The sequence below is a fragment of the Alexandromys fortis genome, unplaced genomic scaffold (assembly GCF_014885135.2).
Source record: "Alexandromys fortis isolate MF-2015 unplaced genomic scaffold, M_Fortis_MF-2015_v1.1 scaffold_304, whole genome shotgun sequence".
NCBI classification, from domain to species: domain Eukaryota; kingdom Metazoa; phylum Chordata; class Mammalia; order Rodentia; family Cricetidae; genus Alexandromys; species Alexandromys fortis.
This window is the reverse complement of record NW_026068173.1, coordinates 993,746-1,021,361: the sequence shown is the minus strand read 5'-3', so window position 1 is coordinate 1,021,361 and position 27,616 is coordinate 993,746. Positions and strand designations below refer to the sequence as shown.

Sequence of the window (27,616 nt, the reverse complement as noted above, 5' to 3'; positions counted from 1 at the left end):
GGAAACCCTTGGTTCCCCCCTTAACAGACTTGTCACTTTAGCAGTGAGCATATTTTTGCCTGGCCAGTGACTAGCTGCTTCTTGTAGCCCGGTCCCAGCCAATGTCAGTGTCTCGGCCACTGTGACAGCTGCTCATTTTACTTTTCATTCTCTCCTTATCTTTGCTTGTGAACTATTATCTGTCTCCACAGGAACAGAAAATCCCCGAGAGCAAGGCTTTTACCTTCCTGTGCCTCTTTGGGCTTTCTGTGAGGGTCAGCAGTGTCGGCACACACTAGATGCCAATAGTGTTGAACCGGTGACTGAATGACAGCCCTGTACTAATGTAACACTGGCGTTGTTGCCTCTGTGCTGCAGGTGCTTTTCTGCTCTGGGTCATGTGGCAAAAGCTCGATTCCTGCATGAGACCAATGAGATTGCAGATCAGGTGTCCAGGGAATATGCAAGTATCATCCTCTCACTTCATTCAGCCTCCCAAGCTGGAGTTTCTGCTCGTTTTCTTCCCTGATTCCTACTTTCCCAGCCTCTCTAGCTTCCACCCTACCCACTTTGGAATTGCCTGTGAAACCTCAGGCTGCCAAGTCCCTTAAAGATCTTTAGCTTCTCAAGTCTGTTAGCCCCCCCCCCCGTGTCCTCCTGCCTCCCTGTGTCCACCTGCGCCAAATGACAAAACCTCCTTTTCCCTGTAGGGTGGAGAAGGAACTGACTTCTATCAGGTCCGAGCACGATTGGCCATGCTGGAAAAGAACTACAAACTGGCAGAGATGATCTTCTTGGAACAGGTAAAGGGGAGACGGGCAGGATTTGGAAGGGGGAAAAGGATGAAAGACCAAGACTTCCAAAAGTTTGGAGAGAACTTTTAGGTTTAGAGAGTTCATCCCACGCCTTCTTTAGGTTTTTCAGTTTCTCCTCTGTTAGTCTTTTTTTTTTTTTTCTTTTGAGACAGGGTTTCTCTGTGTAGCTTTGGAGCCTGTCTGGACCTCACTCTGTAGACAAGGCTAGCCTCAAACTCACAGAGGTCCACCTGCTTCTGCCTCTCAAGTGCTGAGATTAAAGGCGTGTGCCACCACTGCCCAGCCTCCTCTGTTAGTCTCTATCTAGGCAAGCATCCTTCTTTGGTCTTTAATTTCTTCTTCCTTTCAAAAAGTATCTTAGCTCCTCTCTACTCCAGAACATGTCTTTGCAACCTTTTATTTCATTTATTTATTTGTTTGTTTGTTTATTGGTCTTTGCAATTTTTATGCACAGGGTAGATCCAAGTTTTTGTGGCACCCAAAACATAGTCTGAGGAGCCTTCATTAAGATAAATTGCTCCAAGTACCTGTGCAAAAAAGGAGCCCCGAATCTTAAATTTCTTTTAGTCTATAATACATCACTGAGTCAGGTGCATTGCTCAGTGGTTGATCTTGGGCTTGATATGTACAAAGCACTCACTTCAGTTTCCGATGCACATGCCGGCCTCTCAGACAGTCTGAGAGGACTTACTGATGGTCTGCCTCCCCGGGGTCCTCTTTCTTCTGTGCGAATGCTTTCAACCCTTAGAATGCTGTGGAGGAGGCCATGGACATGTACCAGGAGCTACACCGCTGGGATGAGTGTATCGCTGTGGCTGAGGCCAAGGTATTGTTCTGTCTTCGCTGCATGAGTGTTCACGACTTGGCATCACCAATTTTAGCAATCTTTCTAAGGAAGCCATAGGATCTGGAATGGGGCTGGGGCTGGCTGATAAGGTGAGGGATTAACATATTGGTGCCATGGGAGGAGCCACACTGTCCCAGAAGAGGAGCAGGAGAGACATGGAATCCCTAACTCCCTCTGTGATGTCCAGGGACACCCAGCCCTGGAGAAGCTGCGCAGGGATTACTATCAATGGTTAATGGACACACAACAAGAGGAGCGAGCAGGTGAACTGCAGGAGAGTCAAGGGGATGGGCTGGCAGCCATCAGCCTCTACCTCAAGGCTGGGCTCCCTGCCAAAGCTGCACGGCTGGTGCTGACCCGCGAGGAGCTGCTGGCCAACACGGAGCTGGTAGAACACATCACCATGGCCCTCATCAAGGGGGAGCTCTACGAAAGGGTATGTGGGCTGCCTCTCCCTGGTCCTTATCTCCAGGACCTGAACCCCACTCCCATCCAAGGAGACCTGGGGGTCCATAACTCTCCCTTTCTGCCAGCATTCCTTCTTTGGGGAGCTGATTCCTGACTCTTGTGTTCAGAGTTTCATTGTATTCATGTGTTGGCAGGCCGGTGATCTCTTTGAGAAGATTCGAAACCCACAGCGGGCCCTTGAGTGCTACTGTAAAGGCAATGCATTCATGAAAGGTACTAGCTGCTCATCAGCTGTCTTTACCACTGTACACTCCTGCCCACCCAGTATCCCAGCATCTCCTTGGGGACATCGCTTCAGGCTGACTGGCTTTGTTTCCTCTGCATTTCTCCACTTCTCACCCATCCGTCCATACTTCATCTCCCTGTCCTGTTTTCCTCAGTCCCATCCCTGGGATTCTGAGCCAAGTGCCCCTTCTGTCCCTGGTAGCGGTTGAGCTGGCACGACTGGCTTTCCCAGTGGAGGTTGTGAGGCTGGAGGAGGCCTGGGGGGACTACCTGGTGCAGCAGAAGCAGCTGGATGCGGCCATCAACCACTACATTGAAGCCAGGTATGGCGGCACAGGGCACAGGGATCTGGGCATGACGTGAGAAACTGTGAGAGAAGGAGGATGGCACCGCCTAAAGGAAGAGATCTCGAAATGTAGGTTAGAATGTGCTTGGGGTCTCTTTATTCCTTTCATCCTCCTCTCTCCTCATACATATTTAATGTCTTTCCTGACTATGCCAGGTGCTCCATTAAAGCAATTGAGGCTGCTCTGGGTGCCCGCCAGTGGAAGAAGGCAATTTATATATTAGATCTCCAGGACCGAAACACTGCGTCTAAATACTATCCTCGTGTGGCCCAGCACTATGCGTCTCTGCAGGAGTATGAGGTGAGGAGGAGTCCCGTTTCTGCAGCTCTGAAGCAGTGCAGTGCAGGGTGGTAAGGATGTCCCCTAGAACAAGATATGGGGCAGCTCACCAAACTCTTCCTGTTGGAGTGCAGCCATGACATCCCTACCATCATCCCAGCATGGCACAGATGTGATCTCTAGCTCTCTTTCCTGTGCCAGCTCCAGTGATTCTCCATTGAATAACTCTAGCATAGCTAGTGTAGATCGTCCTATGTTGCAGAAATGTGAGGCCCTTTAAGTTCCGCCTGAATAGGCGGCTCAGCAGTTGAGAACACTTGTGTGCAACTGGGAGAACCATTGCTCTCGCACATGCCTGTAGTCCCAGAGCTGTGGGGGTGAAGACAAGAGGATCCCTAGTGGGGCTTACTGGCCACCAGCCTAGCTAAAAAGTATATGGTCCAGCTTCAGAGACCAATCTGCCTCAAAGAAACAAGGCAGAGAGCAATAGAATTAACACTCTGTGCTCTCGCTCCTGTGTTTGTGTGTGCCTAACACATGTGCATACACCACACATATGTGCACCACACACGCACCCTGCTTTTATCTAGTGTTTCTCTAGAGACACATTTTCTTGTACTCATCTTTTCTGCAGTATCACTACAAAGTTGTGCCAGGCTCTCTACCACCCTGTTGACATCTTTGCAATTTTAGATTGCTGAGGAGCTCTACACCAAAGGAGACCGGACCAAAGATGCTATAGACATGTACACCCAGGCTGGCCGCTGGGAGCAAGCCCACAAGGTAATGAATGAGCAGTGTCCATGAGGAAAGAACTCTGTGTTAGTGGCCACCATGCTGCCTCACTCCTTGGTCTCCAATACCCCTCCTTTACTAGTTCCCTGAAAGCTAAAAAAGTACTAAAATACAGCCCTGACAGTGTGGATCCTGTCCCTTAGCCCGCATTTCAGCTAGTGGACCTGGGAACCAGGCATTCTGAACTACCATTCCAAAGCCCCTGGTCCCTTGACAGCGCTCTCATCTTCCCCTACATTGCAGACCTCAGTAGAGTAAGCAGAGGCATGGTAATGCAGCGTGTGCTACATATCAGTCTCTCAGGCCTCAGCAGAACGGAGCTCTTCATGGGCTCCTGGTGGACAAGACACTGCCTGAACCTCAGTGGCAATAACTAATACCAGTGATTGTTGGGCGGACTCAGAGTTCAAGAGCAGCTAAGTTTCCATGTGGCCTGGCACCTGAACCTCTGGATTCCATGTTCATAGCTGGCAATGAAATGCATGCGGCCAGAGGATGTGTCCGTGCTGTACATCACCCAGGCCCAGGAAATGGAGAAGCAGGGCAAGTACCGAGAGGCTGAAAGGTGAGTGTGGGGAAGGGCTGGGTCTGAGGACTTGAGGCCTCCTCCCTGAAGCAGTAGCAGCGGCAATCTAGCTGAAGGAGGCTCCAGGTGCATCCCCTGTCTTCAGGCTGTATGTGACAGTGGAGGAGCCTGATCTTGCCATCACCATGTTCAAAAAGCACAAGTTGTATGACGATATGATCCGCCTGGTAGGGAAGCACCACCCAGATCTACTCAGTGACACACACCTTCATCTGGGCAAGGTGAGCCTTTCTACCCCTGCCCATGCCTCCCAGCCAGTATCCATCTCCCTTCCATCATGATGCACTACCCACAGGAGCTGGACCAGCCAGTATCCATCTCCCCTTCCATCATGATGCACTACCCACAGGAACTGGACCAGCCAGTATCCATCTCCCCTTCCATCATGATGCACTACCCCACAGGAGCTGGAGGCAGAAGGCCGACTGCAGGAGGCTGAGTATCACTACCTTGAGGCCCAGGAATGGAAGGCAACTGTGAACATGTACCGGTCCAGTGGACTCTGGGAGGAGGCCTACCGGGTGAGGAGTTCATGCATCCCTCTTTCCTGTTCTTACATGACGAATTTTAACTAATGTCACAAAGACCTGAGTATTTCTGTCTGAAGTACAGCCATACCCGTCTGTATAGCATTTACTTATAATTTTAAGGGCTTATGTTTTTCCAGAAGCCCACCCTCTGTCCCTAAACACTGTGACCCTACATTAGAGACCTGGAAGCTGGCCCTCTTCAGTGCTCATCACAGCTGGGGCAGGAGGCCAGAGATGACAAGGGGCAACTCTGCAGTGGGCAATGCTCTAGCAACTTTGCTTCACAGGTGGCCAAAGCCCATGGAGGAGCCAACGCCCACAAACACGTGGCCTATCTGTGGGCGAAGAGTCTGGGAGGAGAGGCTGCAGTTAGACTGCTTAACAAGCTGGGGCTTCTAGAGGCTGCCATTGACCACGCTGCTGACAACTGGTGGGTCTCGGGTGCAGTCTCCTCTCCTTCGGCTCCTTCCCACTCAGAGCAGCCCACACATAAGGAAAACTGACATGCAACTGAAAAGTAATTCCAAAAGCTGAAGCAGAAGTAAAAACATGCGACTAGGCACGGTGGTGCCAGTGTATAATCCTGCCACTTGCAGGTGGAGGCAGAAGGATCAGAGGTTCAAGGCCAGCTTTAGCTACATAGTAAGTCTGAGGCCATCCTAGACTATATGATACCATGCTTCAACAAAACAAACTAAAGAGTGAGAAATTGGCCAGGCATTATAATAATGCATAGTTTTTGGGGGATTTTGTTGGTGGTGTTTTTGTTTGTTTTGTTTTGTTTTTGTTAGACAGGGTTTCTCTATGTAACAGTCCTAGCTGTCCTGGAACTCACTTTGTAGGCCAGGCTGGCCTTGAACTCAGAGATCCACCTGCCTCTGCCTCCTGAGTGCTGGGACTAAAGGCGTGCGCCACCACTGTCTGGCACAAGTAGATCTCTGAGTTCAAGACTGGCATGGTCTACACAGTGAGTGAGTCTCAGGCCAGGCAACCAAGGTTACATAGTGAAATCCTTTATCAAAAGAGAGAGAGAGAAGGAAAGAAAGAGAACATAGCAGAGAGAGATCTTTGGAAGGGAGGTGTTTTCTCAGTGGTTCTAGAGAGACAGGTGGAGCAGGAACAGCACAAAAAGTTAGAACCATATTAAATCAGTAACATTTCTGGGTCATCAAAGTATACTTCTGTTAAATGAAAAAATGTATATTTTTCTTTTTTATCTAACCCCCCCCCCCCCCCCCCCCCCTCTTTTTCCCTGTCTTATCCTCTCATTTCTGCTGGCCCCCAGCTAATCTCCCTCCTACTGTGATGTCTTTTGTCTGCTTGTGAGCCACTGTTTGTAATTAGACTTGCTTGCCTGTGTGAACGTGGGAGGGGGTTAACTACTGCAGCACACACAGTTGATCCATGCAAGTGTCTGTATTTGTTAACAAATGTCAGGAAGCCTGGGAGCAGAGTAGTCAGGGGAAGGGGTGGAGCTGCCCTTCCTTCCCCCAGTGGTTGTCTTTTCTCGATTTCCTCTTCCTTCTGTATTACATACAAACTCTATCTACACCTTCCATTTCAGCTCCTTTGAATTTGCCTTTGAACTCTCTCGGCTAGCCCTCAAGCACAAAACCCCAGAAATTCATCTCAGATATGCCATGTACTTGGAAGATGAGGTATGAATGTAATTTAGTTCCCCTATACCCCTAACCTCTGTGACCAGTTCACTCCTGTCTTCTAATTGACTGTGATGCCAGGCTCCTTCTCACCATATGTGACTATCTTTCTGTCTAGGGCAAATTTGAAGAGGCTGAAGCAGAATTCATCAGAGCTGGTAAACCCAAAGAGGCAGTCCTCATGTGAGTTTCCCCACATCGTTTCTGTTTACTTCTGGGTTTGGAAATGAAGGCATGGCACATGTGTAGCATCAGAGGGCAAATTGCAGGAGTTGGTTTTCTCCTTCTACCATGTGGGTTCCAGGATTTGAACTCAGGTCATGGGTTTTGTGGCAAGTACCTTTACCCACTACGCCATCCCCCCCCCCCGCTGTTTGGTCCTACTCTGGAATAGGATAAAGATACTGTCCCAGTATCTTTCATGGTCATCAAAGCTCGCACAAATGAAACTAACAGCCCCTCAGTTGTACAGCTGTCTGTCTTCCACTTACGGAGGCTTCAGTCCTGTACTCAACGTCTTCCGTGTCCCCCATTTTGGGCAGGTTTGTCCACAACCAGGATTGGGAGGCAGCTCAGCGTGTGGCTGAGGCCCATGATCCTGACAGTGTTGCTGAGGTACTGGTAGGTCAGGCCCGTGGGGCCTTGGAGGAGAAGGACTTTCAGAAGGCAGAAGGGTTGCTGCTTCGGGCCCAGAGACCAGGCCTGGCTCTCAATTATTATAAGGTGAGTCATTATATTTGGGCCACAAAAGGAGGATGAGATAGTGAGAGGCCACAGATCTACACTGATTCCTGGTGCTGAAGAGGGCAGGAGAGAGAAAGGACAGGCAAGAAAAGGGAGGAGAAAGGCTAAGAAGTCAGGAACCCGGCCAGAGGAAGCTCTTCTGATACCTGCAAATCTGAGCAGGAGGCTGGGCTCTGGAGCGACGCTCTGCGGATCTGCAAGGACTACGTGCCTGGCCAGCTAGAGGCTCTGCAGGAAGAGTATGAGCGAGAAGCCACCAAGAAGGGGGGAAGGTGAGAAGCCATGCGTCCTGGCAGTGTTGTCAGGACCAGGTGGGCTGAACCACACTGCCCCTGCCCAATCGTGAGCATTAAATATTCTCATCCCCCAGAGGTGTGGAGGGACTTGTAGAGCAAGCACGACAGTGGGAACAGGCTGGAGAGTACAGCCGTGCGGTGGACTGCTACCTCAAAGTTCGAGACCCAGGGAGCGGTGGCCTGATGGAGAAGTGCTGGATGAAGGTGAGGCTCCGGACTGTTCTGGCTCTGGTTCCCACAGGTCCATTCCCAGTCAGCTTCCTGCACAAACGTTCATCTTGTTCCTCCTGTGCCTTTATTTCAAGATCTCTCCTGGGTGCCTGCTATGTGTACTAGAGCCCCACAGCCGAAGACTAGAAGGGATGTAAGACAGACACCCTAGCCAGAAGTTAGGAGACTTAATTACTACCAGATCTGAGCAAAGACTGAGGTGTATGAAGTGGAGTTCAAGACACATGAGCTTTGTGTGGGCTGGAGTAGTCCAGAAGGTTCTCTGAGGAAGGAAGGACTTGAATGGGAGCGGAAAGGGCAACTCCAGACCCCAGGGCATAGTTGAGGCCAGTACGAAAGCATGGCTGCTCCTCCAGCACCTCCACCTGATAGCTCCCCTTCAGCAGACTGAGCCAGCCCAGTACTCTTCACCAAGCAGAAGAGAAACAAAACTGATACAGGTGTGCATATGTCTGAGATAAGAAACTGACTCACGCAGTTATCAGAGTGGGCAAGTCCAAAGGTCTGCATGGAGCCTGGCGAGCAGGCAGGCCAGGAGAGAAAGTGCTGTAGTTCCTGTCTGAAGGCTGTCAGGCTGGAGACCCAAGAAGAGTCAGCATTTCAGTTCCAGAGAGCGAGCAGGAAAAAGCCAGTGTCCCAGTTCAGACAACATTTGGGCAGGAAGAGTTTTCCTTTACTCTGGCAAAGTAAGCCTTTTGTTCAATTCAAGCTTTCAGCTGATTGGATGAAACCCATCTATATTAGGAAGGCCAATCTGCTTTACAATTTAAATGTTAACCTCATCCAAGTGCATCCTACAAAAACACCCAAAGTTCTGTTTGAACAATGCCTACATACTGTGTAGTCATCACGCAAAACTAACTGATAAGCCAACCCTGTTATCTTTGCAATTAGACATGCATACATAGTTTAAATGGGTTCAGGGTGGGATTGGGAGTCCTGAGGGACTAAGGGGGTTCCTGGCTCTCTAAATAATACTGTTATGTTGATGCCCGTGCCAGATGTCCTTAAGTTCTGGGGTCACTGAATAGGCCCCAGAAGGTGGAACAGGAAGTAAAGGGGTTGATGTTTGGCTGTGAGGTTTGAGCAGACTTTACTCAAGCACTAAGCAGCCGATACCTTTTACACCGTTCACTAAAGTCTGTGCAGGGCTGTCCTTCAGGTTGGTCACAGGGTGGCTCTTCTTTAGGGGAGAATGCATGCTTTAAGCCTTGCTTTCAGGGTTTGTCAGAGCAAGAAAGGAAAGGGAATGGACAGGGGAATTGGTCTAGATAATAGCCAAACCACGTCAAATGGAAATTAAAATCAGTGAGGATGTCAGCATCTCAGAGGAAACAGAGTTAAATAGCTGTTAAATCATCCACACCAGCACTATCTGCTGGAAACGCTATGCATGCTACAATGTTACTGGAGGTTTTTCATACCTGTTCTTGAATAAGGTTAACCAAAAGAGAATTAAAAAGAATTGCAATACACCTAATTGAACATTTAAATGTTGACTGGAAAGATGGCTCAGTGGCTTAGAGCAGTTGCTCTTCTTCCAGAGGACTCAGGTTATGTCCCCATCACCCACATGGCAGCTCACAACCATCTGAAACTCTAGTGCCAGAGAATCCAATGCCCTCTTCTAGTCTCCGTGGCACCAGACACAGGGGAAAAATGCATGCAAAATGCCCATGCACATAAAAATGAGCAAAATTGGGGCTGGAGAGATGGCTCAGAGGTTAAGAGCACTGGCTACTCCTCCAGAAGTCCTGAGTTCAATTCCCAGCAACCATATGATGGTTCACAACCATCTGTAATGCGCTCTGGTGCCCTCTTCTGGCCTGCAAGCATATATGCAGTATAGAAACACTGTACACATAATAAATCTTTAAAAAAATGAGCAAAATTTTAAAATATTGGCATTTCAATATAATATCCATTGAACTTGATATTATTGGTATTTGCCATTCTTTTTTTGTTCTGTTTTCAAACTCCAGTGAGCATGGATAATCTGAGACTCACAAATAGTTGCCAGGTTCCCTACAATTCTCATTTCGGTTTTCTCTATACTATGCTATCAAGATTCTATCTGTGACAAAATTCAGTGAGCTCATACGACAGATGAAGTGTGCAGAGTTGCAGCGAGCCAAGAGGAACTTGATAGATTCTCTGGGGTCACACAGAAGACCTGTGGGCCAGGCTTAGCCTGGGAGGGTGGAAGATGAGGAAGGATCACAAGAACATTGGAAGCTGGAGGAGGAAAACACAAAGGCCAATAACCCTAGTAGACTCTTTCTTCTCCCCATTTCTACCTTCTGTTCGACCACTCAGGCAGCGGAACTATCCATCAAGTTTCTGCCTCCCCAGCGCAGCCTGGAAGTAGTTCGGGCTGTAGGTCCCCAGCTGATTGGAATTGGAAAGCACAGTGCGGTAAGTAGGGTGCTAGGACCGACAGACCCCCATTTACATGGTGGGATGGTGGGTGACATGTGATCCAGATGTAGGGGTGGGCCCTTTGGCAAGTGCACCAGTTTTGTGGGGAGAGAGTTCACCAAGGGGAGGCACTGAGTCAGATGGAAAGATAGCTTTCACTCAGATTTCCCTGTGCAGGCTGCGGAACTCTATCTGAACCTGGACCTCGTCAAAGAAGCGATCGATGCTTTCATTGAGGGTGAAGAATGGAACAAGGCCAAACGCGTAGCCAAAGAGTTAGACCCGCGGTGATTGCCAGGAGATTCTTAGATCCTTTTGTAAACATCAAGGTAGATTTCTCATGGTGAGGGTGTGGTGCTGCATGACCAGAGTTAGCAATCTCTGTGTATCTTCCCAGGTATGAAGACTATGTGGACCAGCACTATAAGGAGTTCCTGAAGAACCAGGGCAAAGTGGATTCGGTAAAGCTCTCAGTGTTAGGAGGGAGAAAGCAGGAAGAGGCCAGAGGGGCTAACTAGGTGGTTGAGCTCTTGTGTCCCATGTGAAAGGCCTGGGTTCCCCAACACCACCAGAACAAGAGTAAAAGCCAAATTCCTGAAGAGGTACTAGAGATCCTCCCTTCTCCTCTCAGCACATCTGTCTTTACTGCTCCACAGCTGGTGGGTGTGGACGTAGTAGCTGCCTTGGACTTGTATGTGGAGCAGGGTCAGTGGGACAAGTGCATTGAAACAGCTACCAAGCAGGTACCGCTGGCCCTCCCATTCCCACCCACCTCTTCCTGATTCCCTACCTGCTTCTGAGCATCCCACCCCTTAACTCCAATGCCCAATCTGCAGCGGCCCCTACTGAGACCAGAGAGCAGTCTTCCGTCCTCTGATTCTGAGATCAGAATCCTCAAGTGCCCTGTACCTCCTAAACAAACCCGTGCTGTCTTGTCACTGCCTGTTCTTGCTGACCCAGCCTCTTCCGTGCTGTTCCTCCACTCCCAAACAGAACTACAAGATTCTGCACAAGTACGTGGCTCTGTATGCAACTCATCTGATCCGAGAGGGTGGCTATGACCAGGCTCTGGCCCTCTATGTGCAGCACGGAGCCCCGGCTAACCCACAGGTACCAGCCTTCTTGGGATGAATGTTTCCTTCTTCGTCCTCTAGAACCATCCCTTCATCTGTCTCAGAGAACCCTGAGCTGAAACAGACCCTCTAGAGCATTTACCCTTTGAAAAAACACCCAGGCAGCTGTCCATGTTCTTAGTGAACATAGACGACCTGTCTGTCCAAGAGTAATCGTGGATAGCCTTCAAGGGTCCTTACTGACTTCCTCTAGAACTGACAGTTCTCCTATGGAGAATCAAGAATTTCTAGACTGTAAGCCTTCACATCATTAATCGCCCATACTCACTGAACACCAGCTAATATGATAGGGTTTTTTGTTTTGAGTTTTGTCTCTTTTCTGAGTCAGGAACTCTTGTAGGCAAGGCTAGCCTGGAACTATGAAGCCTAGGATAACCTTGAAATCCTGGTCCTCCTGCCAAACTCAGTTTTTCCTTGGGCCTCTTCCTTCACCAGTCTCTTAGCTCCTACACACACAGCTCCCTCACTCAGGTCCCCTTCCCCTCAACCCCTAGAACTTCAACATCTACAAAAGGATCTTCACTGACATGGTTAGCTCTCCTGGCACCAACAATGCGGAGGCCTACCATAGCTGGGCTGATCTTCGGGATGTCCTCTTTAACTTGGTAAGCAAGGGTCAACAATGACATAAAAAGTTCCTTCTGTTCTAGTCTCCTTTACCTTCTCGGTGCAAATGGCCAGCAGTGGCCACTCTACAATCCTCCTTGGCCCTCTTCTGACCCGAGCCTAGCTATGCTCTCCCCCTGACCCCCTTCTCTAGTGTGAAAATCTGGTGAAGTCCAGCGAAGCAAACTCGGCAGCCCACGAGGAGTTTGAGATGATGCTGCTGATCGCTCATTACTATGCAACACGCTCTGCGGCCCAGAGCATCAAACAGCTGGTAAGGTGCAGCCAGAGATTCAGCACAGAGCACTCGGTCACAAGGATGCTCCTTCAGACCTCAGGAGCCAAACACATCCAAGTCTGGGTCTTGGAGCACATTTCCCTCTGCGCTTCTCTTCTAGTCACTCCAACACTTGCTGAGATGGGTTCTCTCCAGACTGTCTGGCCGGAGGGCTGTGCCCACAGCTCTACCAGCCTCAGTATGTTCAAACGTTCAGATACCATGCTAGTTTTATGTACCTCCTACAAAGTACACACACTTTGGCTCATTTAGTTATAACTGTGCATACATTTCATGTACGTGGTCAAATTCTCAAAAGTAGAAAAAGCCCTATACATAACCTGAGCTGGTCACGTAATGCTGATGAAAAGAACTAAGACCGGAACAGCCTGAGACCTAGAGGGTTCAGAACGGCTTGCTGGTTGTCTAGCTCCATGGCTGGCTTAGTTACAGGCTCATTGGTCTGATAGCTGAACCACCACAGGGCCCGGATCATAAACTTTGCCTTTAATTCCCAGGAAACCATAGCTGCCAGGCTCTCCGTCTCACTCCTGCGCCACACCCAGCTGTTACCTGCAGACAAGGCCTTTTATGAAGCAGGTACTGCTGCCAAGGTGAGTTGGGGCAAGGGAAGGAAGGGTGGGGCTGAAGAAACAAACATGGAGACTGCCTTGGGCACAGCTGTGTGTAAGGGGCTGATGTGGAGGACGACACAGCCTGCCTCTTCTGGAGCATTCTCCCTGACCCCAGAGAAGTAGATCCAACCTCACACCCATCTGCACCTTTTCTGTGATAGGAAGTTGGCTGGGAAAACATGGCTTTCATTTTCCTCAACCGATTTTTGGATCTGACTGACGTAAGTAGAATGTGCCTAGAGATTGGGGCCTTTGCCTGTCACCAGCTGTGCCCATCTCATGGTTGACTGCTCTGCCACAGGCAATTGAGGAAGGGACTCTGGACGCTCTTGACCACTCAGATTTCCAGGACACAGACATCCCCTTTGAGGTGCCACTCCCGGCCAAGCAGCACGTACCGGTAAGGTGTCACCAGTGGGTCAGCACCGAGAAGGGTAGAAGGCTTTGGGATGCCATTTTTCGGTGACATCAACCCTAACTGTTACTCAGGGGAAGCAGAGGCAGTTCCAAGGTGGACTACTTATAGCTAAAAGCCGAAGTACGGGCGCTAAGGGCTCAGCAAGACCCTGTCCTCACCCCTCAAGCCTCCCAGCCCCATGTGAAGCTAATGTTACCTCTCCTTCCCAGGAGGCCCAGAGAGAAGAGGTTCGAGACTGGGTGCTCACAGTCTCGATGGATCAGAGGCTGGAGCAGGTTCTGCCCCGGGATGAGCGCGGTGTCTATGAGGCTTCCCTGGTAGCAGCAAGCACTGGGGTTCGAGCCCTGCCCTGCCTCATTACAGGTATGGAACCCCACGTTACCCCATATCCCGTGGCAAGTAGAGAGTAGGGAAAAGCATCAAAATTCATTTCAGAGATAGGACCACCCATCCCACTCTACTCCCAGGCATCCTTCCCAGTCTCTTGCCAATCCCATCATCTCATCTTCCACCACAGGTTACCCCATTCTGAGGAACAAAATTGAATTTAAGCGACCAGGGAAGGCTGCTAACAAAGACAACTGGAACAAGTTTCTTATGGCCATCAAGGTGAGAGAGAGAGTCAGTCGTAAAGGACAGAGCTGGGAATGGGGTGGGGTTGGGGTGGGAGGCACACCGAGTAGGATTGTCCTAAAGGCAGGTCCAGACCCTGTGCCTGATCCTCAGGACACCCAGAGGCTCCAAGGAGTCCCTCTCATGTTCTCCCCTTTGCCCACAGACCTCCCACAGCCCAGTGTGCCAGGACGTACTCAAATTCATCAGCCAGTGGTGTGGGGGGCTCCCCAGCACCAGCTTTTCTTTTCAGTGACTGTACTGCTGAGCATTTAGCTCTTCCCTCATTAAAGCTCTGTAAGTAGTCGAGACTGCTACATTCTTTGATCAACATCTCTCCACCCAGTGCAGTGCGCAGGGCTCTAAAAGTAATTGCAATCAGGCAGAAAACAAAAACTAGTCCTTTTATTACAATTATTTATATCACCCTCGGGTCAGGGCCCCTTGTGTAGTAGAAAACACCTGTGGATTACGCCTCAGAAGAGCAGCTGCCTGCTAAAGAAAGAGCCGACCTGCATCAAAAAGCAAGCAATATAGCAAAAAAAAAAAAAAAAAAAAAAAAAAAAAAAATTGGTCCCAGTCCCAAGAATGCACCCGGGGCCTTTTACCTGTCCTAAACCCAGGTTTTCTGTTTAGTCTGGAAATCCTGGTGGTGGTGGAGTAGCTGCACGTTTTCCGGCCTTTTACACTCAGAAGGTTCAAGGTTGGTCAGTTCCTCCAGCTGCAGGGGAGGGTGGGTTCAGTAACTGGGCCTTAAGAGACACACCTTTCAACACAACCAGGGTGTGGAATGAACCTTCCTGTTTCTCTTCCATACCTGCTCCTGCAGCCCTTCCTTCCTGCAGGGCCCAATTCCCCGCAGGGTGAGTGCAGCTACACAACAGTAACCAGAAAGAGCAGCCTCGCCTGCAGACATGAACAGAGAGGGGATCCAGAGAGCCAAGGCTGTATCCTAAAACCAGAAGTAACAAAGAGGACTAGGCCTTGGAAGGGGGAGGAGCAGCACACGGGGCAAAGGTGAGGCCCAGAGAACACTAAGAATCAGCTCACATAAATTCTTGTGGGATCAAAGGGGCAGTCAGTGTGTCCAGGCCCCTGGTCCAGTGGTATGGAGGGATCCAGCAGTCCTGGATGGCAGTCAGCAATAAGGCGGCGGCCACCATTGGCAACAGTGAGCGACACAGCAAGAAGGAGGCCCATGGAGCAGGCAGCGGACACAAGCAGATTCACTAAGGCCAGCGTCAGCAGGGCCCAGTGCTAGTGGGGTAGAAGACCGGGTGAACAGCCTAGTTAGGTTTCCCCGTGATTTAGAAACCTGAGTTTCTATTTGAGGCTCCTGCCCATTGGAAGTTTGAGCTGAGACACCTCCACCCCTCTCACCAGTCGTGGACGAAGAAGGTTCCTGGATGCCAAGAGGGCCACAAGTCCCACGGAAACGCTCTGCGGAAGCAATAAGACTAAGGCTCACTGTCTCTCTGCACCCAGCCCACCCCGCTTGCCCAATCCATCCGCCAGCCACGCTCACCAGAAGCCCCGAGCCCACCGAGATGACATTGGCCGTGGTGTATTCCGGTGTGACCGCGCCACGGGGGTTCGCCACGTGCCGCAGGACAGTACCATGCAGCACAGCGCCCACCAGAAGGTTCACGTGGCCCACCAGGATCAGAGCGAGGCCCACGCGCATCAGCCGCCTGGGCCCCCGGGCGGCGTCTGAAAAGTAGGGGGAAGGGCGATGTCAGCCGTGCAGGGAGGGGCCACAGGGCCAGCCGCGGCGCGTGGGACGCCAAGAAACTACAGGTGAGGAGAGCCAGGCAACTTACCGAAGACGCAGAGGCGGCAGCACCTCATCGTAGGCCGCTCTGCCCCCGCCACCACCGGTCCGCCCTATCTGGACCTGGGCCTCGCCCCGCCGCCGAGCAGAACCCCAGCTTCCGCGCCGCCACAAGGCAACTCCACCTGGGCCCGCCCCGCCCCCGACCTGAGGCCCAGCCTCCAAGGGGCCGCCCCACCTGGGTCCGCCCCGCCCCCACCTGGGCAGCTGTGCCACCCAATGAGCCGCAAAACACCAAGCCACGCTTTTAGCAAAAAGTAGACTTTTATTACAGCAGCAACTGAGGCGATTCGAATGGCCCCCGGGGCCACCCCTGCAGCACCACCTTTCCCGCCCATCCGCCCCAGCGGGATTGTAGAACTCTGCTCCCCCAGTGCCCGTGGGCCTCCTGTCCACACAGGCAGGGCAGGAGCCAGCAGGTCAGCTACTAGCTCCAGCTAGGTGGCTGCTGAGAAGGCCCAGGCCCACGTCTGTGCAAAACAAGTAAACAAAGTGCAGAGGGGAGGAAGAGAGGGGAGGAAGAGCAGGATGATGCTCAACCAGGGAGCCCCTAAAGCCCTCCTGAATAATAAGGGGAGACGGGGCTTCACAGGGTAATACTGATTGGGGAGATGGGGCAGGAGGACTGCAGCATGTCCAGGGACAGCCACACTCAGGGGCCTGGCTCAAGTGAGCTCTATGAGGAGACGGTGACAGCGGCTGAGTTGAGGGTGCTGTTCCTGGCAAAATTGAACTTGTTGAGGGTCTCCTCGAGCAGAGAAGTCAGGCGGCTCTGATCAGCCTGGAGAAGAAGCTTAGTGAGACAAGGCTGAGAGACGGTGGGGAGGCAGCCAGGGCAGAGGGCAGGAACCTCACCTCACTAATGAAGCCCAGCTGCACCAGCTCAGCTGCCAAGTCCGGGATGTTCTCATCTGACAGAAAGATAGGGGGTCAATGAGTCCAGTCTGGGAGCCCTTTAGCTGTTTCAGAAACTGTCACTTTCCCCGTCCCTGACATGCCCCTCAAAGCATCCTTCTCCAAAACAAAGTAGACTCTCACTTGGCATCAGGTCACAGCTCAGGTGCCGGTTCAGCTTGTCCTCCAGCTTCAGCAGAAGTGTTAGCTAGAGAAAAGGACAGACAATGAGGCTGCTCTTCTCCATCCAGGGCAGCCCCGTGCAGCCCCGTGCACCCCAGCCCTGAGCTTACATGGTGTTTGACTCCCTCCTCCACTGATTCGATGTTGCACTGCATCAGCACCACCTGGAACAGGACAGAAAGGATGGCCACTAGAGACCAGTCACTAAACCCACCGACACCTGGAAACCTTTCCGCCCCACAGAAGAACCAGGTGGCCAGGGGGCAGAAATGCACTCCATACAGGACAGCGCCGTAGTTGAGATGTCCGCCCCCATAGCCAAAGACCGGTCACACCAGAGTCCCCACCTTGCGTGTCTCCACCTCAGCTGGCTCAGGAGTTGGAGTCTTGACAGAAGGGGGCACAACAGGCGATGTCACCTCCTCCTGCTGTGGCTGCTGAGGCCGAGGTAGCCCAAAGGCTGTCAGAGGGTAGATCCCATTCCTGGTGGGAGATGACATAAGTCACACGGACTCTCTGAAAGCCGCAGGACACCTGCCCCTGTTTCCTCACGGAAGCCCACCTTCTCACCTGACATCTTCAAGAAATTTGTCTAATTCCAGGGCAGGTGACTGAGAGTACCTGGAAGAAGGAGGAAAAAGCACGAGAATGAACATTTTACAGAACCTCAGAGTGGTAGGGATCAATCATCCCTTCCAGACCCTCTCAGCTGGGTACTCACAAAGTCTGAACTGGTTCTCGTCCTGGCCCAGCAGGGATTTCCGCTAGTACAGCACTGGTATCCATGTTTTTGGTGATCTCCTCTAGAGCATTCTCTGGGATCATATCTGGTGGGTATAATGGGTAGAACATTATGTAAAGATAGAATTGGTTCACAGGAGGCTTAGAGGGAGGGACAAGGGGTAAAGAATCCCTTTGGTAACAGAATACAGATGCCATGCCAGTGATGGAAGAAGCCCCAAATTGTAAGAAAATCCTAGCAATCTTCATTTAGCATGGATTCAGTCCCACTACCAATTTCTAGCAGGGTTCAGGAAACTCACGTTGGTGTCCCACAATACAGTGAGCAGCAAGGAGTTTGAGTGAGGGCACTTCAAACAGTGCTGGGTGGAACAGAAGTTCTCTGGCTGTTGGTCTTCGAGCAGGCTCAGACTGCAGGCACTTTTGAATAAACTCCTATAAGAGAACAAGGGACTAAAGCAGGCATCTAGCAAGCCTCTCACAGCCTGTAAATATACAAGCTTGTTGGGGAAACACTCACCCATCTCTTGAAAGGGCTTTAAATACATATGTAATGTATAAAATTATCATTCACTATCTTCCTAATTTTTCTTTTTAGACTTCATTTTCTGAGACAGGGTCTCTCTTTAGGTGGCTTAAACTAGCCTAGAACTTGCTATGTAGTCCAGGCTGTCTTTGAACTCATGATTCTCCTGCTCAGCCTTTGAAGTGCTAGGATTACAGGCAAGAGCCACCATGCTGGCTTTGGTTATTTCTTTTCCACTGTACAACCACAATACCTTTTTTTAAATGTTGAGACTTACTTAGTATTTGTGTATGTGTTTTAGTAGTTCATTCATGGCCAACTTTTTTGGATCTTTGCCAAATTTAGTTTTTCCCTTCTCAAACTTAGCGAAGTATTGTTCAGTATTCACCATATTCTCTGTTTTCCAAGACTTCCCTTATCCACTAAATTTCTGAATTCACTGTATTCCCATGCTTTCTCTAACCACTCCACCTTCTTTTCTGCGTTTGATGAAATCCTAAGGCATCATACTTTCTTATTTTCAGTTTTAAAGGTGAACAAGGTCACATCCTGTGATCTTTTATCCAACAACCCATCCTAATGTGAACCAGACCCTGCCTCCATTCTATTAACTCTTCGACTAGACCTCTGCTTCTTTCTTGCTCCCCATTACTGTCCCTAGTTAACTGTTAACGTTCCTTCCTTGCTTTTTGTTTGTTTGGTTGGCTTTGTTTTGGGTTTTGGAAACAGGGTTTCTCTGTGTGTAGTTCTGGTTATCCCGAAATTCCCTTTGTTCCCAGGCCTGCCTCTGCATCCCAAGTGCTGGGATTATGAATGTGCACACACACACACCCCTCCCCCGTTGTTTTGTTTTTGAGACAGGGTCTAAGGTAGCCCAGGTTGGCTTTGAATGCTCTATGTAGAGGAGGGTTGACCTTGAACCCCTGATCTTTCTACCTCCACCTCCCAATGTTGGGATTATAGATGTTTGCCTCCATGCCTGACCTAATTGTTCTTGTTCAGACTGTCCTGTCTCACTATAGTTAATCTACCTACTGATTCATAATTCTTTGATCCTTTATTTTTTTGTTTTTGTTGTTGTTTTGTTTTTAAGACAAGATTTCTCTGTATCCTTAGAGCCTGTCCTGGAACTAGCTCTTGTAGACCAGGCCAGGCTCGAACTCACAGAGATCGACCTGCCTCTGCCTCTCAAGTGCTGGAATTAAAGGCGTGCGCCACCACCACCCACCTCTTTCATCTTTTAAATCTTAGCTCATTAAATATAAAATCCAAAATGACTGGGTTTTTTTTTTAATATTTATTTATTTATTATGTATACAATATTCTGTCTGTGTGTGTGCCTGCAGGCCAGAAGAGGGCACCAGACCTCATTATAGATGGTTGTGAGCCACCATGTGGTTGCTGGGAATTGAACTCAGGACCTTTGGAAGAGCAGGCAAAGCTCTTACCCTCTGAGCCATCTCTCCAGCCCAAAGTGACTGGTTTGATATTTAAATTTACTTTGGAGCGTCAAGATTATTGTGTAAGAGTGTGTAGCAACTGACTGAGGTAACCATCAAAATCAGCTCATCTGTATGTAGACATACTTAACTAAGAAATTATTTTTAACCTCAATATTACCTATCTGAACCCCTTCACAGGAAAATTGTGTTTAGTGTTTTCTATTTTGACTGTATTCCTTTTCTCTTGGAGCACATTCCCAAGAAGTAAAATAAACTTGAGAGGATTTGAAAGTCACTTAAGGATGGAGATTAATCCCAACGACTCTTACCCTCTGTAGTGGGTCTTCTAGTAGCTGGATGGCACTGCTGATGGCTTCCTGTGGCACATATGAGGACTCTCCATTGCCCTGAATCTCCAGCACTGCCATCTGCATTGAGGAGGAACCCGAGGGGAAAGCTGAGATCTGAGGAACACACCCAGTGCTCCCACAGTCACTCCCAGCATTTCCCTGTCTCTGTTCGAATTCCACACTTTCTCTTTTCCCTTCCCTCGGGTCTCCTCACCTCCAGTGCACACATGCCAAAGGAGTAGATATCCACAGCTGTTGTCACATTAGTGACTTCTAAAGAAAACAAATGTCTTAGTAAGAAAAAGAATTGATTGGATAAGAAGTGGCCAAGTGGGTGGGGCTGGAGAGATGGCTCAGAGGTTAAGAGCACAGGCTGTTCTTCCAGAGGTCCTCAGTTCACTTCCCAGCAACCACATGGTGGCTCACAATCATCTGTAATGAGATCTGGTGCCCTCTTCTGGCCTGCAGGAATACATGCAGGCAGAACACTATATTCATAATAAATAAATACCTCTTTGAAAAAGAAAAAGTGTATGCAAGTATGCTTTCAAAATGTATGTAAGTACAGAAAGATGAAGGTGTGGTTCTATTATCCCTGTATCTCAGGTTATAAAATATAAACCAAGATCTGAGGTCGCTCTATCAGGGAGGGCGTAGGTAGAGTGGCACAATCTGTCTGAGGAACCGTAATTTTAAAAAAAAAAAAAAAAACAGAATCTGAGAACATGGCAGAAAGGCAAAACTACTCACCTCCATACTCTGGTGCAAAGAAATGTAGGTTCTTCTGCTCTTCCCGGCAAGTCTTCACATGGTTGTTGATAGTATCAGGAGCCACTACGAGTAGGGAAACACCCACAATCTGACCACCACCAAAGCATGATCTTACTCTAGAGAGAGGCTGCAAAAGCCATGTTTCTCCTGAAGTGTCTTTTCTAATACTCAGTGGACACAAACCTACCAGTCTCCCAATCTTGAGCTAGAGATTACATATGAACACCACTTATCTCCCCTTTCTGCAGCCTAAGGTTCCTAACTCAGAAACAACAAAGTCTACACACTCTACAGACAGACACTGGGGCTTCAGGCTCTTCAAGTAGCACAGCAAAGGAAAAGCTTTCATTTGTGACCTGCTCCTCTTTCCAAAGTCACAGATCTACCAAATCCATAGGCCATAAAAATGCTAGGTTTATTTGACTCATCTGCCCTGCAATTAATATAAAAACACAGGCAGCCCTTCCAACTATGGGACAACTAAAGACCTCATGAACCTGGGTAAGAAAGACAAAAGCAGCATTAACATACAACCAAGGAGCTAGCCTCTTCCTTACCCATCTGTGTTAACTGAAACTCAGCGAACCAATACCCTGAAATCAGTTTCACTTTTAATCCACCAAAACTTTAGACTTTTATTCCTCAAAATCACCTACCACAGGACTGAACGAGGTACCAGGGCCAGGCCCATGCTGGACTCACTCTGATCGTAACAATGCCTACAAGTCACAGAGAATCTAGGCGCACAGTATGATTTAGGGAGCCAGCCGGATGATGAGGGGAATATGACTAAGAGGAAGTGTCCAGCTAGGCAGAATCCACAGGAAACAAGCAGGTTATAAAGGGACAAGCAGGTGGAGGCTGGCAGGGCAAAAGCTTAGCAGGCATAATTAGACACGGGAAGCAGGGAACAGGCCTTGCTCCCACGACTGCATGCACTGGGCAGCCGCAGAGGGAGCAAAGGGAGCACAAACAGAGCCCCAAGTGGGGCAGAGGGAGCTCTCACCATTAGCAAAAATCCTATGAAAGACTGTTGGGAACAGAGCAGCCCGTAAGCGGGAGGGAGGAAAACAGAGAAAAGTTGTGAGCGATGGAGCAGCCAAGCCCCAGACAAATGGTAACAACACACAAACACAGCACACGGAAATGTCACTGCACACAAATACACAGCAAATGAAAGCACTCACAGCAGGCACAGTCTGGAATCTCTTTGGTAGGGTTTGGCCTCATATCCATCTCTTGCCCTTTCCCAGCCTCCTATTTCTCTGTATTAGTCCAAGTTTCTCTCCAAGAAGTACAAGATTGTACACCCTACCCCATTTCCACTAATTGGTCTCTCCCTATGAATTACCTCTACAAAAAGTCTGTCTCTTATCAACAGCCCACACCTCAAAATTCACTATTCTCCCCATGCCTTTTACCTTACCCCCATGGTTCCCAAATTCCCGAGGCTCCCCTGCCCAGAATCTCTCCCTCCCCTCACCAGAGCCAATCTTGATGAGTCCGTTGTGCTGGATGAAGATGGTGTCACAGGTCAGGTTCCCATGGATGATGGGAGGGTCACAGGAGTGCAGGTAGCTGTGGGGGCACTGGGCTGTTAGAGGGGCCACTAGGAAATTAAGGGCAGGGGGAACCCAAGGGTTAAGAGGAGCAAGGGCCAGGGTCTCCTCCTGGCCACCATAATGACAATCCCTGTACTCTGAATCTCTATTGTGCCAAGTGACTTAAATAGGAAAAGCACAAGGAGAATGAGGCAGGGTCACTGTAGTGGTTAGGACACGAGGAGGACCCCATAAGGGGGACTAATCTTGTCAGCACATGACTCAAAGAAATTGGGGAGAGGCAGAATAGAAAAGCAGAGTAGTGCCTTGCAATCTGTTTAAGGAAATAAATCAGGAGACACTGGGGGGAAAACCAACCACGTATTACTTACCTTAGGGCAGAGAGGATCTGTGTGCACCAGCGTTTCCAAGCCTGAAAAAGAGTTTGGTCCAAGGATCCGCAGTAATATCCTCTCTCTCCCTCTTCCTTCTCCCCTCCCCACCACCCACCTTCCTTCTCCAGGGTCTCACTGTATCGCCCTGGCTGTCCTCAAACTATGCAGAGCACACTGGCCTCCAACTCCGTAACCAAAGGTATGCACCACACACACAGTGATACTTTCCTCTCTCAGCCTTCACACTAGTCCTTGCCATCCCTCATTAATTGGCTTCATAATCACCACCATCTTTTTAAATCCCTAAACCAGCCTAAAACTATAGCTAGTGTCCCTCCGTACCTTTTCATTCATAGTCTTATGGTTCTTTTTGGTCTTCTTCAGAAACTGCTTAAGGCTTCCAGACGACATATATTCTGTGATGAAAATCACCTAAGAAAGTGGAGCACTTCCTATTAAAGCTTTAATCTAAACATTATTTCTCACCTGGTGACATTTATACCAGATACATATTAAACTGTGTTTGTTCAACTTCCCTTTCTTTTAGGATCACTTTCTTAGGCTTAACAGCACAATGAAAACAGAGAAGCAAGTGAACGTTCACTCATTCCTCCCCACCGCTAGCTGGGAAATGCTTCAGTAAGGAGATGAAGCCCTGCTCTCCCTTCCACAGCTGAAGACTTCAGTTCTTGTCTCAAAATTACCTTGTTTTAACCTCTGAGTGTAAGATGGACAGTAAATACAGCTGCTCTCTGGCAAAGAATTCAGGAAATACTAGGCAAAAAAAAAAAAAATCTTACCCTGGCCTTGTTCTCTTTAACGTCAGCCCAATACTTGTGAAACTTAACAATGTTAAGATGTTCCAACTGAATCAGATTATCAAACACTGCACGGACCTTTTCCTGGAGCAAGGAAGACAGGAACAGCAGTTCACAAATTGCTGTAATAATACGAAAGCCACCACGACCCCTCCCCTTAGATGATCTAACCATGAAGGCTCTCCTACAGTACTTTCCCAACAATAGCTGTTTAAATACTGGTTCTAATGCCCCTAGACCTCATCACCTACCTCCTGCAGTTTGTAGTTCTTGCGTTCAGAGAACTGTACCTCATTCCACACAACCTCCACACCTTCCTCTGTATCCATAGCCAGGTATGCACTGTCAATACCTGGAACATTACGCTGATTCACCTGAGAAGCAGTTCAAGTGGAATTAAGTCACCTCACAAACCCACCATTTTAGTATTGCATATGACCATCTTCCAACCCCACCCTACTCAGGTCCAGTCTGCTCCCTGGACAGCTACTCCAGTTCTCACTGTTTACAACTCCACTGCCATCACCTTACCTCTTCCCTCCTCTTCTGCCAGCGTCCACAGGGTGACTCTTCCAAGATCTCAGACTCATCTTCACTTTCTTCTTCCTCCTCAGGAGAAGCAGCTGAGGTGGTAGAGGTCACAGGAGGTGACACTGAAGTCAGGCCAGGAGCTGAAGAGGAGGATTCTACCTTTGGGTCTGAGCCACTGCTGACTACTGTTTGGGACTCCCCTTCCGACATGCTGGAATGAACACTCAACCTGCAGCGGTTGGGCAAAGACAGGAGAAGACAGAGGTCAAAAACAGATCTATAAAACTTTAATAGTTTTTAGCTGGGCAGTGGTGGCACATGCCTTTAATCCCAGGAGGCAGAGGCAGGTGGATCTCTGGGAGTTTGAGGCCAGCCTGGTCTACAAGAGCTAGTTCTGGGACAGGCACCAAAGCTACAGAGAAACCCTGTCTCGAAAAAACAAACAAACAAAAAAAAAACTTTAATAGTTTTAACCGCATCTTCAGTTCAAAAGCATATATCCCTTATGTCCTTTAAATCTAAAGTCAGAACTACTCATTACCCAAATACTGCAGTGTGAATGGCTCTCTTCCTTCTGGAAGAGGCGTTAGTTACCTTAGCTGGAGACCACCCTGAAGTGCCAAACACAAGGCTAATGACAGCATAACCCACTTTGGGCAAACCCAAATACACAATAAAATTGGGTCCCCCCATTTCTTCTCAGAAAATAGTGCTGCAACTGATATATTTCCCATTGACTTGCTATGGGCCTCAATTTTCACTGTGCTCAAAAATGAGGGTATACAGGCATTACTCAGAACAGATGACTCTAGACTCCAAAATGGTCCACTGAGACAGCCCAATGTGCCTATCTCATCCTTAGCCAGCTCGCTGAAATACCCAACTGACTTATCCTGCTAGAACCAACAGTGACATTATCCATCCCTCCCACACAGACAGCTGCTGTTGGGCCAGGTGACTGGCAGGAGTGACTTCCATCCCTACTGGCCTCACCTTCCTTAAGATGTGTGACTGGCAAATGGGTACTGTTTAACAGCATTGCTTTTCATTTACTCACTGAAATGTTTAGTCACATTTGTAGGTTACTGTAGGTCACACACCGGGCAGGTGCTTGAGATACATCAGTGAATTGAAAAACTGAAATGCTGAACTTAATGATAACAAACTGAAAAGAAAAAACAAAGACCTAGCTTCCTGCTCCCCTTGCATTCACATTGCTGAGGCTCTGACTTGCCCATTCTCTGAAGCACTGCATCTGACACTGGTGATTGCCTTCAGGTACAGATTATTCAAGCTACAGCCTCCATAGGCAACGTGTTAAACTGCAACATTTCTGCAGGGGCAGAGTTGCTTAAAGGAAAGCCTAAGTTTTTCATTAACCCATGAAAAAAATAATAGGATCACCCAGCAAACAAAGGCTGTAAAGGACCTGCAACCTGTGTGTGCTTAGGCTCAGGGAGTACTGTCAAGTAAGAAGGTGATACCCTGAAAGGAAACTTGCACTCCAAAGTCCGTTCAGAACACCAGAAAGCTGCAATCAACACCAAGCCAACCACACACTTCTCTCTGATGCCCCTTTCTGCACACCTCTCCCCAGTCCACACTGACCAGAATCGAGAGCTACACAGCGTCCTAGTAAATTCCAAGAGCAACATAGCGCTACAGGAAAAAATATCTGGTAGGATAGTTCCCCAACTTAATTTCTAAGAAAATCCTTGTCTACCAGAGAAATACTCCTCAGTCTGCCAAGAAAGCTAGCTATGTATGCGAATGTCTTAGTAATCTAACAGAAAAGATGAGCTAGGCTAAGAAAATAGTAGTCTGTTTCAATCAGCTCCTAGAGCAGCTCCGTTCACTCGATGTGCCTAAAATCTGAGCTGCTCAGTTACATTTCTAGCGCGATTACAACAGACGGTAAGAGTAGAACGTCAATACAGGAAGCTGTACCAAGGAAATCTAAAACTACTGGACCGAGGACACAGCCACTCCACAGGTCACAGGAAGAGAAGACCGTCATCAGTTAGAGACAAATGTCCCGGAAGGTACACGCTTGTGTCTTCCCTCCCCAGTCACGCCCCAGTGGGGAAAATGAGAGCCGAACCTAAAGCGCCCAAGCACTCCCGCCAAGGATGCGAAACTTCTGCAACACGGGGGGTTCGGCCTCGGGGCTGCTAGCAGGTTTGGGGACCACACGTGGGAAGGCTCATTTACATCGGCGAGGGCGATCTCCCAGCAGCCTCTAGCTCCCCTGAGGGCGCACTGTGCAGCCACTCCAGGGTATTGTCTGTTATCTAGCAAAGTTGTTCTCCGGGCTTCCACGGCTAGTTGAGAGCCCACTGCGCGTCACCCCACATAGCTCGCAGCCACAGGCCGCTCTGAGGAAACCCAAAAAAGCCTCTGAGGTCAGCAGAGCCGCACAGTCAGAAAGGAAGCAAGCTCGGGGGCGCGAGGCCCTCAGCATCTCAACACTCCAACAGGTCGCCAGGCCAGCATCGGGAAGGAAGGGCGCCGGGCGCCCCAGCAGACAGGAGGCCGAGCACCACCGCCACCTCATCAAAGGCCGGCCCCGCCGCGCCGTCAGGCCGCAGGCCACGCCCCCGCGCTCGGCGCGCCGCCCCGCGAGCAGGCCGGGCCCGGACGCTGCGCTTCCTTCCGCAGGCCCTCCGGCCCGGGCCCCCGCCCCCGCCCGCGCCGCCGGCCCCGCCTCTCGCGGCCAGAGTTCCAAGAGAACGCCGGGGCCCCCCGACCCGCGCCCGCAGAATTCCGGGCCGCCGCGGCCACGCCGGAGACACTAGGAGGGCGGGCGGCGCCCTGCGGCCAGGGTGGCCCCTCAGCTGCAACGGGCCGGGTCGGGCCCGACTCCCGGGGGAGCAGGGCCGCCCGACAGCAGCCGCCGGCCGCGTCCCGCCGACCCGCGGCTCGGGGCGATCCCGCCGCCCTTCCGCGAGCCCCTCCCTCCAGGGCCTCCTTCTTCGGCGCTCACCTCCCGACTCGGCGCCCGCAGCCTGCGCTTCAGCTCCAGCTCGGGTTCCGGGGCCTCGGATCGCAGCGACTCCCTCACAGCTGCGCTCCGCAGCGCAACCGAACTGCGGGCCCCGCCCTCGCGGCGTCCGGACCAACAGATGGGCGGTGCCGCAGCGCCGCCAGGTTTCCATTGGACAGGGCGGCGGGGGGCGGTTCCCGCAGACGGGCGCTCTCAGGGCAGCCTCCTGCCGGGTCTCCTCCCCTTGGGGGGCTCCGGCCCACCGCTTGCCAGCGTTGTCTCCTGTCTCTCTGTCCACCCTCTATCCAGTCGAGGTGCCCCAAGTAATTCTGCCGGACGAAAGCGAGGCCTTCTCCCTCTTCTCGAAAGCGCCATGACAGTCCTAATCCTCCGAAAAGACAAAAGGAACGAGAGGCGCAGCTTCACTCCAAGGGACGAGCCCGCCCATAGTCCCCGTTTGGGAAGGAGACAGGGCTCCCGACACCCGTTTTTCAGAAAGCTTTTTGTTGCTGCTGTTTTTAGTCGCTTAACATGAAAATTAATAGTTGTTGGTTTGCATCACACTCTGCCCAAACACACCTGACGTGACCCTCGTTAAGGGCGAACTCACTGAAATTATCCATTGATAGTTGACGAATGCGAAAATGAAACAAAAAAAAAAAAGTTACCCAAATTTAAGCCCAATGAAGAAGAATCCGAAGTGAGAAGATT

At 50.0% G+C, this 27,616-nt stretch overlaps 3 protein-coding genes across 5 annotated transcripts; 1 reads left to right on the top strand and 2 right to left on the bottom strand.

Annotated features, from left to right (window-relative positions):
* The first annotated feature begins 337 nt into the window (after nt 1-337).
* Nucleotides 338-14,196, top strand: Ift172 (intraflagellar transport 172). Its single transcript, XM_050128481.1, has 30 exons — nt 338-442; nt 690-782; nt 1,543-1,620; nt 1,829-2,077; nt 2,244-2,322; nt 2,537-2,657; nt 2,837-2,981; nt 3,654-3,743; nt 4,223-4,320; nt 4,427-4,562; nt 4,746-4,862; nt 5,159-5,301; nt 6,436-6,529; nt 6,648-6,712; nt 7,072-7,252; nt 7,436-7,545; nt 7,644-7,773; nt 10,117-10,215; nt 10,396-10,505; nt 10,616-10,679; nt 10,875-10,961; nt 11,212-11,328; nt 11,846-11,956; nt 12,112-12,231; nt 12,753-12,848; nt 13,031-13,090; nt 13,171-13,269; nt 13,497-13,650; nt 13,805-13,896; nt 14,066-14,196. Exons 2-30 carry the CDS (start codon nt 735-737, stop codon nt 14,153-14,155), a joined length of 3,183 nt encoding a protein of 1,060 aa, XP_049984438.1. The 5' UTR covers nt 338-442; nt 690-734; the 3' UTR covers nt 14,156-14,196.
* Nucleotides 14,197-14,284: 88 nt separating this feature from the next.
* Krtcap3 (keratinocyte associated protein 3) lies at nt 14,285-15,880 on the bottom strand. Of its 3 annotated transcripts, none has more exons than XM_050128483.1 (7): nt 15,720-15,880; nt 15,425-15,609; nt 15,280-15,339; nt 14,950-15,156; nt 14,717-14,851; nt 14,508-14,620; nt 14,285-14,411 (listed from the first exon to the last, which is right to left on the bottom strand). In XM_050128483.1, exons 1-6 carry the CDS (start codon nt 15,745-15,747, stop codon nt 14,513-14,515), a joined length of 723 nt encoding a protein of 240 aa, XP_049984440.1. In that variant the 5' UTR covers nt 15,748-15,880; the 3' UTR covers nt 14,285-14,411; nt 14,508-14,512. The 3 variants fall into 3 exon arrangements, with proteins under 3 accessions (XP_049984440.1, XP_049984441.1, XP_049984442.1); XM_050128484.1 differs by having other exon boundaries at nt 14,285-14,394; XM_050128485.1 differs by having other exon boundaries at nt 14,285-14,391.
* Nucleotides 15,881-15,975: 95 nt separating this feature from the next.
* Nucleotides 15,976-27,049, bottom strand: Nrbp1 (nuclear receptor binding protein 1). The gene is made up of 18 exons (XM_050128482.1): nt 26,906-27,049; nt 23,923-24,151; nt 23,643-23,765; nt 23,374-23,475; nt 22,916-23,005; nt 22,571-22,611; nt 22,121-22,215; nt 20,617-20,700; nt 20,081-20,139; nt 19,846-19,944; nt 17,851-17,983; nt 17,529-17,634; nt 17,378-17,428; nt 17,155-17,290; nt 16,918-16,971; nt 16,769-16,832; nt 16,586-16,641; nt 15,976-16,511 (listed from the first exon to the last, which is right to left on the bottom strand). The coding sequence occupies exons 2-18, from the start codon at nt 24,130-24,132 to the stop codon at nt 16,407-16,409; spliced, it is 1,608 nt and encodes a 535-aa protein (XP_049984439.1). The 5' UTR covers nt 24,133-24,151; nt 26,906-27,049; the 3' UTR covers nt 15,976-16,406.
* Between the last annotated feature and the right edge of the window lie 567 nt (nt 27,050-27,616).

Excerpts from the sequence above, each read along its gene's own strand:
- Ift172 (XM_050128481.1), top strand. The coding sequence starts at position 735 with ATGCTGGAAAAGAACTACAAACTGGCAGAGATGATCTTCTTGGAACAG. Across the intron at positions 783-1,542 it reads AGATGATCTTCTTGGAACAG|AATGCTGTGGAGGAGGCCAT; the intron begins GTAAAGGGGAGA and ends TTCAACCCTTAG. Across the intron at positions 4,563-4,745 it reads CACACCTTCATCTGGGCAAG|GAGCTGGAGGCAGAAGGCCG; the intron begins GTGAGCCTTTCT and ends ACTACCCCACAG.
- Krtcap3 (XM_050128483.1), bottom strand. The coding sequence starts at position 15,747 with ATGAGGTGCTGCCGCCTCTGCGTCTTCG. Across the intron at positions 15,340-15,424 it reads CGGTGGGCTCGGGGCTTCTG|AGCGTTTCCGTGGGACTTGT; the intron begins GTGAGCGTGGCT and ends TTGCTTCCGCAG. Across the intron at positions 14,621-14,716 it reads AGGAAGGGCTGCAGGAGCAG|CTGGAGGAACTGACCAACCT; the intron begins GTATGGAAGAGA and ends CCTCCCCTGCAG.
- Nrbp1 (XM_050128482.1), bottom strand. The coding sequence starts at position 24,132 with ATGTCGGAAGGGGAGTCCCAAACAGTAGTCAGCAGTGGCTCAGACCCA. Across the intron at positions 17,635-17,850 it reads CTGTATTGTGGGACACCAAC|ATATGATCCCAGAGAATGCT; the intron begins GTGAGTTTCCTG and ends TATACCCACCAG. Across the intron at positions 17,429-17,528 it reads CGAGAACCAGTTCAGACTTT|GTACTCTCAGTCACCTGCCC; the intron begins GTGAGTACCCAG and ends TCCTTCTTCCAG.